Below are 16,164 nucleotides of genomic sequence, written 5' to 3'. Positions count from 1 at the left end.
GCTGCTGCGTCTAAAGAACTGCCTGTCTCTATGCCTGTCTCTATGCACGGAATATCATTAGAAAAATATTTCAAAGACACAACTATACTTTACAAACTCATCTGTGTCTGCAACTTTGTCTCCTATTGGGCTTACTGCAATGTTCAAAAACCTCTACAGACATTATGGAACAGGTTGGAATTTCCAAAGCATAAAGTGGTGGATTTACTGAAGGCAAACAGACTGTGGACTTTGCAAGTGCATTTGCACTCATTTCCCCCGGAGCTTAGCGAATGAGGTAAATCTCTGATTTCTGTCATCCAATCACATGCAAGCAAAAGTATTTATTTTTTTACATTTTCCTTGCACCCGATTGGGTATTCTTTAAAAAGTGAAGCTTTAGACCCCTTTCACACTGGAGTCCCCTTTCAGGCGCTTTATCGCTATAAATAGCGCCTGCAAAAAGCCTCAGCTACAAACCCAATGTGAAAGCCCAAGTGCCTTCACACTGGGGCGCTGCGCTGGTGGGGCGTCACAAAAGTCCTGCAAGCAGCTTCTTTGTAGCACTAATACACCACTTCCTCTAGCGCCCCTTCCCATTGAAATCAATGGGCAGCACCGCTGTACCGCCGGCAAACCGCTACTGCAGAGGCATTTTGCGGGCGGTTTTAACCCCTTTTCAGCCACTAGCGGAGGTTAAAACTGCCCCGCTATCAGCCGAATAGCGCTGCTAAAACAACGGTAAAGCACCACTAAAAATAGCGGCGCTTTACCGCCGACGCCCAGGCACTTTCAGTGTGAAAGAGCTCTTGCCGCATTTACTAAACTCTGGGGAAAATGAGTGTGGGCTGCAGTGCAGTGGTGGGTGTGCGGGGAGATCCAGCTGAGATGAAAGAAGTGATGATGCGCTGAGTTCAGTACATCGATCCGTTTCTTTTTTTATTATTATTTAATTTTTTTTAACAAACCTTATTAAGATGTCACATAGACATCTCAAAGTTTAAATTGCCAGATGCCCGGTGTGAGACAGTGGATCCCCTTTCACTGCCCTCAATAAAAAAAAAGTACTGCATGCATTTCTTTTTTTTTTTTAACGCATTGTGCCCACTCACCATTGTAAACGCAGTGTTGTGAATTGGGCACACAGAAGACGAGGCGTTTCACCTTGACCGCTCAGTGGGACTGCAATAGGCACCCAACACAATCCAACCTCATTGGTTGTGAACCAGCCCTGCAACTGCACAGTACACAGTCTATTTACCTTTAGTAAATCTACTCCATAGTATACTCTTGGTTTCTAAATCAAACTGGCTGCAATTGTGCTGCTTGTCTAACACTGGAAGCCCTCTTTAAAGCTGAAATCCAGGCAGAAAAAAAAAAAAAAAAGTAATTTATTCTCCACCTATGTATTAATAAATTAATTAATAAAATGTATTTGTACATAATAATAGAATATGTACCTGACTCGGTTTTGGGATACGTTTACTTTAGTCACCCACACAGCAGCACGCAGCCTTGCAGAGGGGTGTCAAAAATCTGACCCAATTAGGGTTCTACTTTGCACATTTCTGCCAAGATGGTGTACAAAGGAATGATTTAATCTATCTGCTGCTGCTCGTTCACAGGCTGTGACGGGTACCACACTGCATAGCTGCAATATAGTTAGCAGGGATGTTCATGACCTTGCTGTGCTGTTTGGCAGGGGTGACTATATGACAAGACCAGATAAGCAGGATTACAATTCCTGTGGCAGATAAAAACGGATTACAGCTGTTTGCCTGGAGTTTAGTTTTAAAGTACAACTGTCGCTACATAATAGTGCTTTCCAAAATGACAATGCAGGCCGAGGCATACAGTGCTGCCTGCACAATCTTTGGCACCCCCAGTAGCCTGAAATCACAAGGTAATAATGAAGGGGGGGGGGGGGGTTACTAAAACTGGAGCGTGCAAAATCTGGTGCAACTCTGCATAGAAACCAACCAGTTTCCAGGTTTTATTGTCGAAGCTAAGTGGTTAGAACCGCCGCCTGTTCGCACTGGGGTCATTGGTTTGGCACAACATGTCTGGAGTTGGCATGTTCTCTCTATGACTACGTGGGTTACACACATACAAATAAGTATGTATGAATGCGAGTTAGGGACCTTAGATTGCAAGCTCCTTGAGGGCAGCGGGGACAGATGCACTATATATAGAGATACACACGTACATACATACACACACACACACACACACACGCGCGCGGCTAGCCAAATTTCCAGCGCTATACAAGTACCTTTAGCCACTTGCCGACCTCTGCATGCTGATAGAAGTCGGTACAATGGCAGCGGTGGGCAAATGGGCGTACTTGTACATCCCCTTTAATTGGCGAGGCTAGTGGGTGCGCCGTGTACAGCGCGACCGTGCCCGAGGACTCAATGTCCGCCGGTCTCCCAGCGATCGTGTCACGGAGCCGCAGACAGGGGAGAGGCATTTCCCTGTTCTGCCTTGTGAGATGACAGAGATCTCTGCATTTTTATAGCACCGATCATTGTATAAATGACAATGGTCCCAAAGTAGTGTCAAAAGTGTCCGATGTGTCCGCCATAATGTCGCAGTCACGATAAAAATCGCAGATCGCCGCCATTACTAATAACAAAAATTATAATAAAAATGCCATAAATCTATCCCCTATTTTGTAGACGCTATAACTTTTGCGCAAACCAATCAATATACGCTTATTGCGATCTTGTTTTACCAAAGATATGTAGAAGAATACATATCAGCCTAAACTGAGGTAAAAAAATATTTTTTTAATATATTTTTGGGGGATTTTTCTAATAGCAAAAAGTAAAAAATATTGCGTTTTTTTTCAAAATTGTCTATCTTTTTTTGCTCATAGCGCAAAAAATATAAACCGCAGAGGTGAACAAATACCACCAAAAGAAAGCTCTATTTGTGAGGGGGGGGCGTCAATTTTGTTTGGGTGCAACATCGCACGACAACGCAATAGTCAGTTAAAGCGATGCAGTACCAAATCGCAAAAAGTGCTCTGGTCAGGAAGGGGGTAAAATCTTCCAGGGGGTCTGAAGCGGTTAATTGAACAAGCTGAAGTTAGAGGCTGATTGGCTACCATGCACAGTTGCCCCAGATTCTGAGTGCTCTAGTTTTAGTAAATTTGCCCATGACATGACAGTTCCTGGTAGTATTGCCCTGCCCCTTCCACATGTTCCTCCTGGCCAAGGAGGCTGAACTCCATTGTGATCTGCCAATAAAAACCGTGGAGGCAGCGGGCCAGTGCTTACCACCTTGGGACTTGTGGCGCCTGAGGTGCTAAAGAATGCATGTGAACATAGGCGTGTGCAGGGGGTGTGCCTGGGCACCTTCTAATCACTAAGTTTGCTGCCGGATTCCCCTACTGCCTGGGCTCCTCCCCCCCCCATTTTGTTTCCCCTGCCCCGCAGTGCTGCTGGCTTCCCGCCTCTCCTCTCCCCCTGGCTGCTGTGGGGGATATTTCAGGATGGAGAGAGCGGGGGAAGGGGCTAGTAAATATGTAATTTACCGACCCCTTCCTTTTCTAAACGAACACAGTGAACACGCACTCGCTGCGCTCATCTATAACTGAAGCATAGTAAACCGTGCTGACTATGCTTCAGTTTGTGAAGGAATGGGAAGCCACTCAGCACTTCCCATTCATTCACTGCCCCGTGCAGGTGAGGCTGCAGAGAAAGGCGTGTGTGTTTGAGCTTTGGGGTGCACACCTATGCACCTGAAGGTATATGCTATTGTGTACCATCACAGTACAACCAGGTTTTACTTTTTTTAAACAAAGGCTAGAACAATATAAAAACAATAGGCTACATAGTATCATTGCCCTTCTATTGAGATTGACTATTTCTAAATTGTTATAATACAGCCCTGCTAGAATCGGCAGGGGTTGCTACTTAAAGGCTACTCCTTGTGGAATAAATATTGTATATGGCACAGATATTTACATTAAGTATATAGCACACATAATATTATAACATCATTCGCTATTGCTTATTGTTACAGATGTCATGTGCTGCAGAAAGGGGTGGTTGCAAGTCTAGCACTACTTAGTAAGGTGTACCTTGGCTCATAATAAAGCATATTACCTGGTAATGTCATGGCGGCAATGTATCTGATCATGTGATCTACCCGTCCCGCTACACTCCTACCTCTTGCAAAAGCTGCAGTTAGGCCCTTACGTTATACTTCTTCCAAGGGGGGGGCTTCAGGTGCGTTTGAATAATGCAGAACTGGGTGGGTATTGAGCAAGTCTTTCCAGTTCCCTAGGCATATAGGTACCTATGAAATATATATACATTAGTAGGGTTATATTGCTTTTAAAACTCTATCACTGGTCTTGTACAATAAAATAATTAAAATAATAAAGATATGAACTGCAGTCTTATTTAGCAACTCCAAGCACACTTCGAAGTAAATTTTTAGACAGCAGCGCTAGAAAAAGAAAAAGAAAAAGCGTAATGGTTTTGGGAGTTACCTTACTTGTTATATTATATTTCTATATATATATATATATATATATATATATATATTTTATTTATTTTTTTATGTTTTTATACATTTTTAAAGCTGTGGTTATATTTTACCAGTGTGTGTGGAGAGCAGCTTTAATGGGGCGCACTACCCTTTAATCACCAGCTGGTGGAGCTGTATTTTATTGCTAGGTAACATTTTGGAAGCGCCTGACGGTGGCAGAACCGTAGTAAGGAAGAGTATGGTGTCTGCGGTCTGGATGAGCCCCTAGTAACCAGCACTTTGAACAGTTGACACCCATTGCACAGCACCGCTACTTCTACCCTAAACATTACTAAACACATTGAGGGTTATTTACGAAAAGGCAAATCCACTTTGCACTACTTGGAAGTGCAGTCGCTGTAGATCCGAGGGGGACATGCAAGGAAAACATAAAAACAGCATTTTTGCTTGTACATGATTGGATGATAAAATCAGCAGAGCTTCCCCTCGTTGCAGATCTTCCCCTCAGATCTAAAGCAACTGCTCTTGCAGTGCAAAGTGGATTTACTTTTTAGTAAATCAACCCCATTGTCCTCTTTTTTCCCTCCAAAAAATACAATCAGATGACTATTTTAAAAGGGGTTAGGTAGGCAAAACAGTCACATGAAAAAAAAAGCAGCCAATAGTGCATGAGATGCTCTAGGACAGTGATGGCAAACCTTGGCACCCCAGATGTTTTGGAACTACATTTCCCATGATGCTCCAGTACACTGCAGAGTGCTTGAGCATCATGGGAAATGTAGTTCCAAAACATCTGGGGTGCCAAGGTTCGCCATCACTGCCCTAGGAGCAGTTTGTATGCAGTTTGTTCATTCTGTGTTTGTTTCTTCTCCAAAACACTTCAGCCGAGAAAAGTCAATTTAAAAAAAAAAAAGGATTGACGTTCTGTCTCCGTCATGGCTCCTGTTCACTCCTCTAATGCAAATATTCATGGTTGGCCTGAATGTGACCATAAAACAGTGCAATTTTGTTTTTTTCGAGAGATCCGACATTTGTTTTTTTTTTTGGGCATCACGACGCTTACATGTAGCACGTGGTTCAGTGACTTGGCATTAATGTGCAGAGTTGTTCTTCCAGGATGTTTGGATGTTTTCTGCAGCTTGGGCATCGTGTGTGTTCTCACGGTCGGGAAAAGGAAAGGCATATGGGGCTCAACAGCAAAATGCCACGCTTCACGTTTGCTACCATCTGGGACCTCTACGTGCAGCAAGCCCGCCGCTCCAACTTATTTATTTTTTTGCCAGGCTGCTGCAGTCACCCACCTTACAGTACATTTTTTTATGGAGTATCCACTGTGTAGTGCAACAAACACCAGCTGATTCCGAATAGGTGCCTACGGAAAATTCACAGGCCGGTGACAGCAACAGCTTAGCCAAAAAAAAGCAGAGTTTAGAAGAATTCCATATCTTATTTGCCCAGAGAAGAAAAAAAAAAAAGGATTGTCCGGTTCACCCATTGCAACAGGTAGGGTACATTTTTTTTTTATGGTTAAGTCAGAAACATGTCCGCCCCCAGAAGAATTCCTCCTCCAGCATGTTGGCGGAACCCCTTGATGATTCAATAATCCCAAGCTGATCCAGTTAATTGTCTTGCACCCCTCTGCGGGGTTTGTTTTTTTCGGGAGAGATGGAACTATGGAGTGTTCTTGGCATTACAGCAGTCAGTTTGGCACGGGGGAGATTGCAGCTGCAGATTCCCAGCGTGAACTCGGTCACAGTGTTTGGTAGGGTCAGCTCTATTAGAAATTCCCAAATGAAGCTGAAGAGAATAAAAAAAAAAAAAAAAAAAAAAAAAAAAAAAAGAAATTTGAGGCCGAGAGACAGATTTCTACAAAATGTTAAAAAATACTAATTATAAAAGAGTCCTGCGTCCACGGGCTTTTGTTTGCCAATGGCAAACCCTGCTTGAGTCAGATAAATGCAGGTGAGAAGGAAGTCCAACGTAACGGTCACTGAATTCTGAATAGTCTAAAGCCCCATACACACTATCAGATTTTCTGCTGATTTTTTCCTTCAGATTTACTAAAAACCATGTAATATGAGGTCAAACCTTAAGAGTTTCAATTTGTATGCAATCAGGCCGGCCCTTCCACTACATGGTTTTGGTAAATCTGAAGACAAAAATCAGCAGAAAATCTGATAGTGTGTATGGGGCTTAAAGTGGTTTTAAACTCTTATGCCGCGTACACGCGATCGGAAATTCCGGTCAGAAAAAGACCAATGAGAGCTTTTCATCGGAAAATGCGACCGTGTGTATGCTCCATCAAAATTTAGCTGTCCGAATTTCCGCCAGCCAAAAATTGATAGCATGTTCTCAATTTTCCCGACAGAAAAACTTTCCATCGGTAATTCCGATCGTGTGTATGCAATTCCGACACGCCAAAACTCACGCATCCTCAGATTCAACTACGAGATGGAAGCTATTGGCTACTGGCTATTGAACTTCCTTTTTCTAGTCACGTCGTACGTGTTGTACGTCACCGCGTTATAAACGATCGGAATTTGGTGTGACCGTGTGTAGGCAAGACAGCTTGAGCCGAATTCCATTGGGAAAACCATCAGAGCTTTTTCCGCCGAGAATTCCAATCGTGTGTACGCGGCATTACAGACCACTTTAACCTACAGGTAAGCCTAGATTAAGGCTTACCTGTAGGTCCAAGAAATATCTCCCAAACCTACACGGTTTAGGAGATATTTGCAAAAAGACAGGCACCGCTGTCTACGGCGCATACGCCGTAGACAGCGCCGCACAGGCGCACTGAGCATGCCGCTGCTAACAGCGATATGCCGTTAGTGGTGTGACGTCATCACGGCTCCGGCCAATCACAGCGCCTGAGCCACAATACCCGGAAGGAAGATGGAGGCTCCGTGGAAGAGGGGACAGCGGGGACATCGCTGGCTCCTGTGTCAGGTAAGTGACACATAATGGGCTACTATGCGATGCATAGCAGTCCATTATGTTTTACCTTTGCTGGGAAAAAAAAGAGGAAGTAAAACCACCAGGGTTTACTTCCTCTTTAAGAAGCATCTTAAACTTTTTGAACTAAAATACATACCGTATATACTCGAGTATAGGCCGACCCGAATATAAGCCGAGGCCCCCAATTTACCCCCAAAAAAACTGGCAAACTTATTGACTCGTGTATAAGCCGAGGGTGAGACATGCCTGTCCATCCCTGTGTGTGTGTCCGTCCATCCCTGTGTGTCCGTCCATCCCTGTGTGTCCGTCCATCCCTGTGTGTCCGTCCATCCATCCCTGTGTGTGTGTGTGTCCATCCATCCATCCATCCCTGTGTGTGTGTGTCTCCATCCATCCATCCATCCATCCCTGTGTGTGTGTGTCTCCATCCATCCATCCATCCCTGTGTGTGTGTGTCTCCATCCATCCATCCATCCATCCCTGTGTGTGTGTGTCTCCATCCATCCATCCATCCCTGTGTGTGTGTGTATCCATCCATCCCTGTGTGTGTGTGTGTCTCCATCCATCCATCCATCCGTGTGTGTGTGTCTCCATCCGTGTGTGTGTGTGTGTGTGTGTGTGTGTGTGTGTGTGTGTGTGTGTCCAGCCTACCTGTGTCCCGAGCCTTTGTCCCGAGCCTCCGTCCCGTGTCGTGCCTTGCCTTCGTCCCGTCCCGTCCCGTCCCGTCCCGTGCCGTGCCGTGCCTTGCCTTGCCTCCGTCCCGTGCCCTCTTCGTCGGCGGCCATTGTAAAATTCAAAAGCCGCGCCTCCTCCTTCGCCTGTGATAGGCGGAACACTGAATTTCCCAGCAGCCTGTGTTCCGCCTATCACGGACGTCGTATCATCCTCGTCCGTAGTACGAGGATGAGACGATGCCCGTGATAGGCGGAACACAGGCTGCTGGGAAATTCAGTGTTCCGCCTATCACAGGCGAAGGCGGAGCCGGAGGCGCGGCTTTTGAATCATAGAATGGCCGCTGTCTGTCTGCTCGACACGCTGATCGAGCGGGCAGACAGCGATGACTCGAGTATAAGCCGAGGGGGGCACTTTCAGCCTCAAAAAAGAGGCTGAAAATCTCGGCTTATACTCGAGTATATACGGTATACAGTGCCTTGAAAAAGTATTCAAACCCTTTGAAACGTTCCACAGTTCGTCATGTTACAACCAAAAACGTAAATGTATCTTATTTGATAGACCAATACAAAGTGTCACATAATTGTGAAGTGGAAGGAAAATGATAAATGGTTTTCAACATTTTTTACAAATAAATATGTGAAAAGTGTGGTGTGCATTTGTATTCAGCCCCCTTTACTCTGATACCCCTAACTAAAATCTAGTGGAACCAACTGCCTTCAGAAGTCACCTAGTTATTAAATAGAGTCCACCTGTGTGTAATTTAATCTCAGTATAAATACAGCTGTTCTGTGAAGCCCTTGGAGGTTTGTTAGAGAACGATAGTGAACAACAACGTTTCCATTGTGTTGGACCAGTTAGGACAGGTCTCATAGTAAACCATTGATTTACACACATCATGCGACATGAGCTCCCAAAGTCGGAGCGTTTGTCGTACAAATGTGAACCAAACCTCATGAGTGATCTGTGTTCAGATCATGTGAACAAGCCCTTATGCCCCATACACACTATTAGATTTTATGCAGATTTTTGTTTTCAGATTTACCAAAACCATATAATATGAGGTCAAACCTTAAGCCCCTGTACACACGGTCGGAGATTTCCACAACCAAATCCGTCGGATTTTGCCCGTCAGATTTTAACCGTCGGATCTTGTCCGAAACTGTTGCATACACACGGTCGGACAAAGTTGGCGAAAAATCCGATCTTTCAGAACGTGATGACGTAATTTCATTACGATGGGACTACATTCAGGCTAGTAGCCAATAGCTTTGATGTAGGAATTTGATCTGAGCATGTGTGGCACTTGGTCCGATCAAAATTCTCTACACATGATCGGAGTATGTCCGATCGGCCCAGTTGGTCGGGAAATATTTCCAACATGTTGGAAAATTGGGTCCGACGGATATTCCGACTGAATCAGTCCGATGCATACCACACACAGTCGGATTATCCGACGACACGGTCCGATAGGACACATTCCGACGGATTCTCCGACCGTGTGTACAAGGGCTAAGAGTTTCAATTTGGCAGGCCCTTGCACTACATGGTTTTGGTAAATCTGAAGACAAAAATCTGTAGAAAATCTAATAGTGTGTATGGGGGCCTTAAAGACAATTAGAAACTAAAATTATTTCAATGAATGAAAAACAACATTTAATGGTGTGCCCCCCGCCACGTTGTGGTTCCATCCTCCAACCTTTACCCCGTAGTTATGAAGTGGTTGGAGGATGAATCCAGGGCACGCGGTGGGGGAAACATGCATCCAACTATCCCAAAATGTCAAAGAGACTGGATGCTGCTGCAGTGCTAGAACAGAGGAAAGGTAGGAGACACTAATGCAGGCCATACATGGGTCGAATGCCATCCTATTTGTCAATAGAAAAATCGAAAATGTTGTGCGTTTTGTAATCCGATGGTGCCACCACCAATTTCGAAATTCAACCAACCAGGTCTTCAATTTTCCCTCATGTAGTTACGGAAAAGAAAATAAGTTCCTGGGAATCTTCTTCTCTTTCCAGGTCACAACTCATGTGCGTTTCTTTTTCAATGAGATCTCTCACACGATTCTCCCATCGATTAGAAATTTGTTTGTTTTGAAAAAAAAATTCCAACATGACTCATCACTCAAATTCGATGGCCGCACGAAAATCGGCCGTTGCTGTGGTCCCCAGTGGCGGCCCATCCATAGAATCCTAATCCATGCGCCCAGCCCCTAATCTACTTGCACTAGACGCATAGATTTCAATAAGGTTTTTTTTTTGTTGAGGCTCTAATTGGCTTCAAAAAAGGTGGGCTCGGGGAGCAGAGCACTGTGCAATGAGCCCACCCAGTTCTGTGACAATAGCCAATAAATATTCATATTGTCTTCCTGATTCTCCTTCTGGTCATTTAGGAAGCAGGTCCGTCTCGATCGCCACATTCCTATCCGTCTCTGGGGGGGGGATTGTTCGATTGATGAACCACCCCCCCAAATATTGGGCACCAGCCGCCACTGGTGGCCCCATTAGTGATCGGAAAACCCAACGATTATTCAAAAATGAGATTTTCGAACTAAAACTTGTTCGGAATTCGACACATGTATGGTTGGCCTAACTGCTAAAAAGTTGAGCCCTTCAACTGTCGGGAACTGGCCTTTAGGATTGTCTTATAACCTTGACAGGGTGCCAAATGACAGCTGAGCCCATTACATCTCACTCTACAGGCTAAACCCCAGACCATTACTTTGCGACAGGCAAACAACATGAAGGTTCACACACTAGGCCTTAAACATAAGAATGCAAAAAAAAAAAAAAAATAGTACACTAAAAAAAATGTCATTGGCTCCAGCATATACAAAGTCTACCTCCCCTCGTCCTTCACAGGATTTCCAGGCTGGACTGTAAAAAAAAACTAACATAAAAGATTCATCATTTCTACTAACAAGTCCCAAAAGAACGGATCCCTTCATTATTTTTTCAGGACAGGTACTTTTTTTTTTTACCTGCAGGACAGGTCATTAATTTCTTTTGTTTCCCTTTCTCGTACCTTGACTGAGCAGCTGCAAATTGCGGACCTCCTCCCGTACCTGCAGCTGGAGAACCTGCTGTAAGACCTCCTGCCGCTGAGACTCGTGGGTAATGCCCATTCGCTGCAATTTTTCTGCATTCAGCCTCAGTAGGGCTCGGCCTGAGAAAAACAAGGAAAAAAAAAAAAAAAAAGGAAAAAAAAAAAAAAGAGTATTCACACTAGGTAAAATATTAGCACATAGCAATATTAACTCTGGAAAAAAAAATTCATTCATCTGCTAATGCTACCAAGAATCTATGCAAAGGTCTTAAAGCAAAACAGGGCAAAACAACAGGTTCTCTTTAATGCCCCCTCTCCAACAGCGCATATTTACCTTTCCCTGGCTCCTTCCGCGCTCTGTTCAGCTGTCAAAAGCAAAAAGGAGATATCCAATACTTCCAGGTTTGAGGGAGCACGTGTCCAACTGCCCTTTCTTTCATGTTGTAGAATTTGGTGCGTTGTGATTGGCCCAGCCAATTATATAAGCATTTATTCCTATATCACTAAAACTATGCAAGCTTACAAAGAAGATTATACTCCCCAATTTAGCTTTACTTCTTTTGAGGGGTTACTAAAACTGGTGGAGAGTGCAAAAATCTGGTGCAGTTGTACATGGCAGCCAATTAGCTTCTATCTTGAGCTTGTTCAATTAAAAAACGGAGCTCCAGTCTCTGAGGCAATTTTTTCATAAAAGCACCCTTGTGGTTCTCTTTACTAGTACAATATAATTAGGATTATTGTAATAACCGTAATCATTCTTTTTACTACTAAATCCATCATTCCTCACAGGATCATGGCAGGCAGCGGCCATTGATGTGGGCATCTGAAGCCCGTTTCTCTTGGCTTCCAGGATTCTGTGCAGCTGGATACCCAGCATGCACCTCCCGATCTTGCTCCTGTGAAGTAATGACACTGCGTGACGCACTTTGTTGATTACGGGTTGCCATAGCAATGGCGACGGCCAAAGTTTCAGCCTCCGTTGTTATGGCAACCTGTCAAACAACACAGAATGCCACAAGTATTCACTATAAGCCCTTGTACACACGGTCGGACATTCCCACAACAAAATAGTATTTTGTCCGAAACTGGTGTTGCATACACACGGTCGGACAAAGTTGTCGGAAAATCCGATTGTTCATAATGTGATGACATTATTTAGTTACGACGGGACTATGTTCAGGCTACGTTCAGGCTGGTAGCCAATAGCTTTGGTCTCCTAATTTGATCTGAGCATGCGTGGCACTTTGTCCGATCGGAATTCTCTTCTCTCCGATAGGATCATGTTGTCGGAAAATTTTATAGCCTAGCTTTAAAACTTTGTTGGTCGGATATTCCGACGGAAACATACATACAGGAAAAAAAAAGGTATTTGTAAACCATAATTAACTGCTTCAGCCCTGGAAGATTTTACCCCCTTCCTGACCAGAGCACTTTTTGCGATTCGGCACTGCGTCGCTTTAACTGACAATTGTGCGGTCGTGCGATGTTGCAGCCAAACAAAATTGACCTTCTGCTTTTCACACAAATAGAGCTTTCTTTTGGTGGTATTTGATCACCTCTGTGGGTTTTTTTTTTTTTTACTTAAGGATCTATGTTTTAAGGTGAATGGCCATTTAATCCTCAGGTGGTGGATTACTCTCACTTGACACAGTGTCTTCCCAATTTTGATTACAAGGCCACCAGCGTTCCACTTATTGAAAGAAAACACCACAGATAATTACATAGCACCTGTCATTGGTGTTAGTTGGAGGAATAGTGCCCCATCATTGGTATCAGTGGGAGGAATAGTGGGGTAATCAATGGTATTAGTTGGAGGAATAGTGCTCCGTCATTGGTATTAGTTGGAGGAATAGTGCTCCATCAATGGTATTAGTTGGAGGAATAGTGCTCCGTCATTGGTATTAGTTGGAGGAATAGTGCTCCACCATTGGTATTAGTTGGAGGAATAGTGCTCCATCATTGGTATTAGTTGGAGGAATAGTGCTCCACCATTGGTATTAGTTGGAGGAATAGTGCTCCATCATTGGTATTAGTTGGAGGAATAGTGCTCCACCATTGGTATTAGTTGGAGGAATAGTGCTCCACCATTGGTATTAGTTGGAGCAATAGTGCTCCATCATTGGTATTAGTTGGGGAAATAATGTCCCATCATTGGTGTCAATAGAAGGAATAGTGCCCCATTGTTGGTGTTAGTGAGAGGAATGGTTCCCCAATGGTGGTGTATGTGGAAGGAATGGTGCCTCCTTGCTGGTGTCAGTGAGATGAATAGGGCCCCTGAGGGCTAGATAAAGGCTAGCAAAGGGCCGCATTTGGCGTCCACTGGTCTATGTTATAAGGAGGAATAGTGCCCTATCATTGGTATTAGCTGGATAAATAGTGCCCCATCATTGGTATTAGTTGGAAGAATTGTGGCCCATCATTGGTATTAGTTGGAGGAATAGTGGACCATCATTGGTATTAGTTGCAGGAATAGTGCCCCATCATTGGTGTCAATGGAAGGAATAGTGCCCCATTGTTGGTGTTGGTGAGAGGAATGGTTCCCCAATGTTGGTGTGTGTGGAAGGAATGGTGCCTCCTTGCTGGTGACAGTGAGATGAATAGGGCCCCCAAGGGCTGGATAAAGGCTAGCATTTGGCGTCCACTGGTCTATTTTATAACGTGAGGGGCGATTTTGCTATTCTAGGTGGTGGAACCATTTCACATACATGATGCATTTGGCGGTGAAGTATTATGTGAATATTGGCCACAGTTTTTCACCTTGGTTTTGTTTTTTGGGACTTTTATGGACTATTATTATAGGATTGCACATCTTCAAGCATGAATTGATCATTTTTGTATTTTTAGATTTATATATTTGTTTGCATTTCTATATAAACTCCTATATGTTTGCATAACAACAGTTTTTGATCACAATTCACAAACGTTACGTGTTTTTGTGAGGGGCGGCACTAGTTACACTTATATCCTACAAACTGGGAGCTCAAAAATGTAAAATGTTAAAGTCTTAAGATATTATTATGTTTAAAATTATAAAATTTCTCTTTAACCTCCATTAAAAACACTTTCTCCCTCATCAGCCACCTCTATTTTCTTCCAGCTCCCAACAGGACCTCCTTCACTCCTCTATACACCAGATTATCTTTTATCTAGTCCATTTTCAGTTTTTCTTTTTCTGCACTCTCCTCCCTTCGTTCTTGTCTCTCTCCTGAGGATGGCATCTTCTCTGTGAACTTTCATCCGCTCCGCACATTAAGACTTCTGCTGTATGCTGCCCGGGGGTACGGATCTTGCAGCGAGAGCTGGTGCGTGTCTGCTGGGATTCAGGCACAGTCAGATGATGCAACCAATTCCCCGTTCGTGGCTCTGTCCCTGAGACTCAAGATACGCAGCCTGCGGGGCCATACGGAGATGCTAACCGACCATATGTTCAATTTGCTCCTAGTGTTTTGTAAGCCTCTGTTACAAAACGCAGCAATACTCGGCATTTGAGGTTCTTCCATTTATAGGGCTCACAGATTGCACAGCACTTTAGTGAGTTATTTATTTATTTTTATAGGCTAGAGTCACAAGAGAGCCTACCAGGCCTAGGGCAGGAATTAGGCAGATGTAGATCTTTGTCTAAATAGATAACTACATATACAAGTAGAGGTAAACCCTTAAGCTGATGACATTTAGTTTGCTAAAGCACTGTGTATCGCAAACAGTTGCCATTTATTTTTAATACAACATAGTTTTCCCTTTTTTTTTTTTTTTTTTAACTTGTTGCATCTCAGTGTTGCTGATCACTTGCAGCCTCTTTGTAGCCACACTGTCTACATGACCTACAGTGTTGATGAGTTCCCCCTGGTGTCTACGGGTAGGCAACCTCGGCACTCCAGCTGTGGTGGAACTACAAATCCCATCATGCCTCTGCCTGTAGGAGTCTTGCCTGTGATTGTCAGGGTCTTGCAATGTCTCATGGGACCAGTGCGTCAGGTCTGGGCTCAGCCCTTCCTTTCTCTGAGCTGGCCGCTCAGCTGTCGGCTAATTGCCAGCTTCTTTCTCTCCACAGTGACTCACCTGTTGATGATATTCTGCTCGTCAGTCCTGCCTACTTAAGCCATCCATCCCAGAGGATCTCTGTCTTCGCCTTGGTCAACATCACAGAGACGATCTCCCGCCTTCCTGTTAAAAGACTTGCTTGGCTGACATCCCTTATGGCTCCAGATCCTGCTTGCCATTTTACTACGCTTATCTCTGGCTCCCTGGCGTCTGGCTTGTCCGACTGTCCATTCCGGGTTCCTGAACTCTGGCTATGTTTTGATTAGGTTTTGTTCAATTTACTTTTATTATTAAACAAGTGTGATTTAACTGTACTTCTGTCTCGGTCTGATTTCATGGTTTCTGACACATTGGTGCCAACTTACCAGATTGAAATTCACTGACACGACACCCAAATTATTTTCCTGGCACAGCCAAGTTTTTACTGGCATTTCCAATAAGTTAAAAAAATTACAGTTTTAAGTGCAAATTTCAGTATTTAGGCTACAAACAAGTACAATATGCACTTAGCAATGTGATTTAAGGTAGATATCTAGGCAAAAAAATGATATTTCTTTTTTTTTTTCAATATAGTAAGTAAGCAGCTCAGGGGCAGGACTCATGAAATTGACTCGTATAGTGACACTGACAGTAGTACAGACGATGACAACTCACCGACACGACACGTCCTCTCCTGAGTCAGAGAGGACAGTCTCTCTCTAAACCAGATGGTCCCTTCAGTCCACTCCAGTCCAAAAGACACCGACAGTCCTGCTCCCGGCTTGCCTTGCTCCCATCCTACAGATCCACACATGAGGCTCCAGCCTCTCTGCTTGGCTCGGCTCCCTTGCACCATGACATCACACCACACGCTCAGGCACCGCCTCCGCACACACTAAAGCAGGCCGTCAATGGTGTCGGTGGGCTCCGAACCAGAAAGCGCAATTCTACACCATGCGTCACAGCCATGTTTTTTACTGGCAACCT

General features: G+C 44.2%; 1 protein-coding gene and 1 long non-coding RNA gene across 2 annotated transcripts in view; one reads left to right on the top strand and one right to left on the bottom strand.

The window, feature by feature from the left end:
- Positions 1 to 5,242: 5,242 nt before the first annotated feature.
- SAMD10 (sterile alpha motif domain containing 10) overlaps positions 5,243 to 16,164 on the bottom strand; it is a 50,340-nt gene continuing 39,418 nt past the window's right edge. The window contains exons 4-5 of the mRNA XM_077460388.1: positions 11,137 to 11,277; positions 5,243 to 6,276 (exon numbers count right to left, since the gene is read on the bottom strand). Coding sequence (XP_077316514.1) covers positions 6,257 to 6,276; positions 11,137 to 11,277 — 161 coding nt within the window. The 3' untranslated portion in view covers positions 5,243 to 6,256. The remainder of the gene's footprint in view (positions 6,277 to 11,136; positions 11,278 to 16,164) is intronic.
- Positions 14,211 to 15,512, top strand: LOC143936072 (uncharacterized). Its single transcript, XR_013263610.1, has 2 exons — positions 14,211 to 14,688; positions 15,209 to 15,512. It is a non-coding gene; the product is annotated as an uncharacterized LOC143936072 (long non-coding RNA).

This window comes from Lithobates pipiens, unplaced genomic scaffold, assembly GCF_037356315.1.
Source record: "Lithobates pipiens isolate NorthernLeopardFrog02 unplaced genomic scaffold, aLitPip1_a1.2 Scaffold_28, whole genome shotgun sequence".
In the NCBI taxonomy this organism is placed as follows: Eukaryota; Metazoa; Chordata; class Amphibia; order Anura; family Ranidae; genus Lithobates; species Lithobates pipiens.
This window is presented reverse-complemented; position numbering and strand designations above follow the sequence as displayed.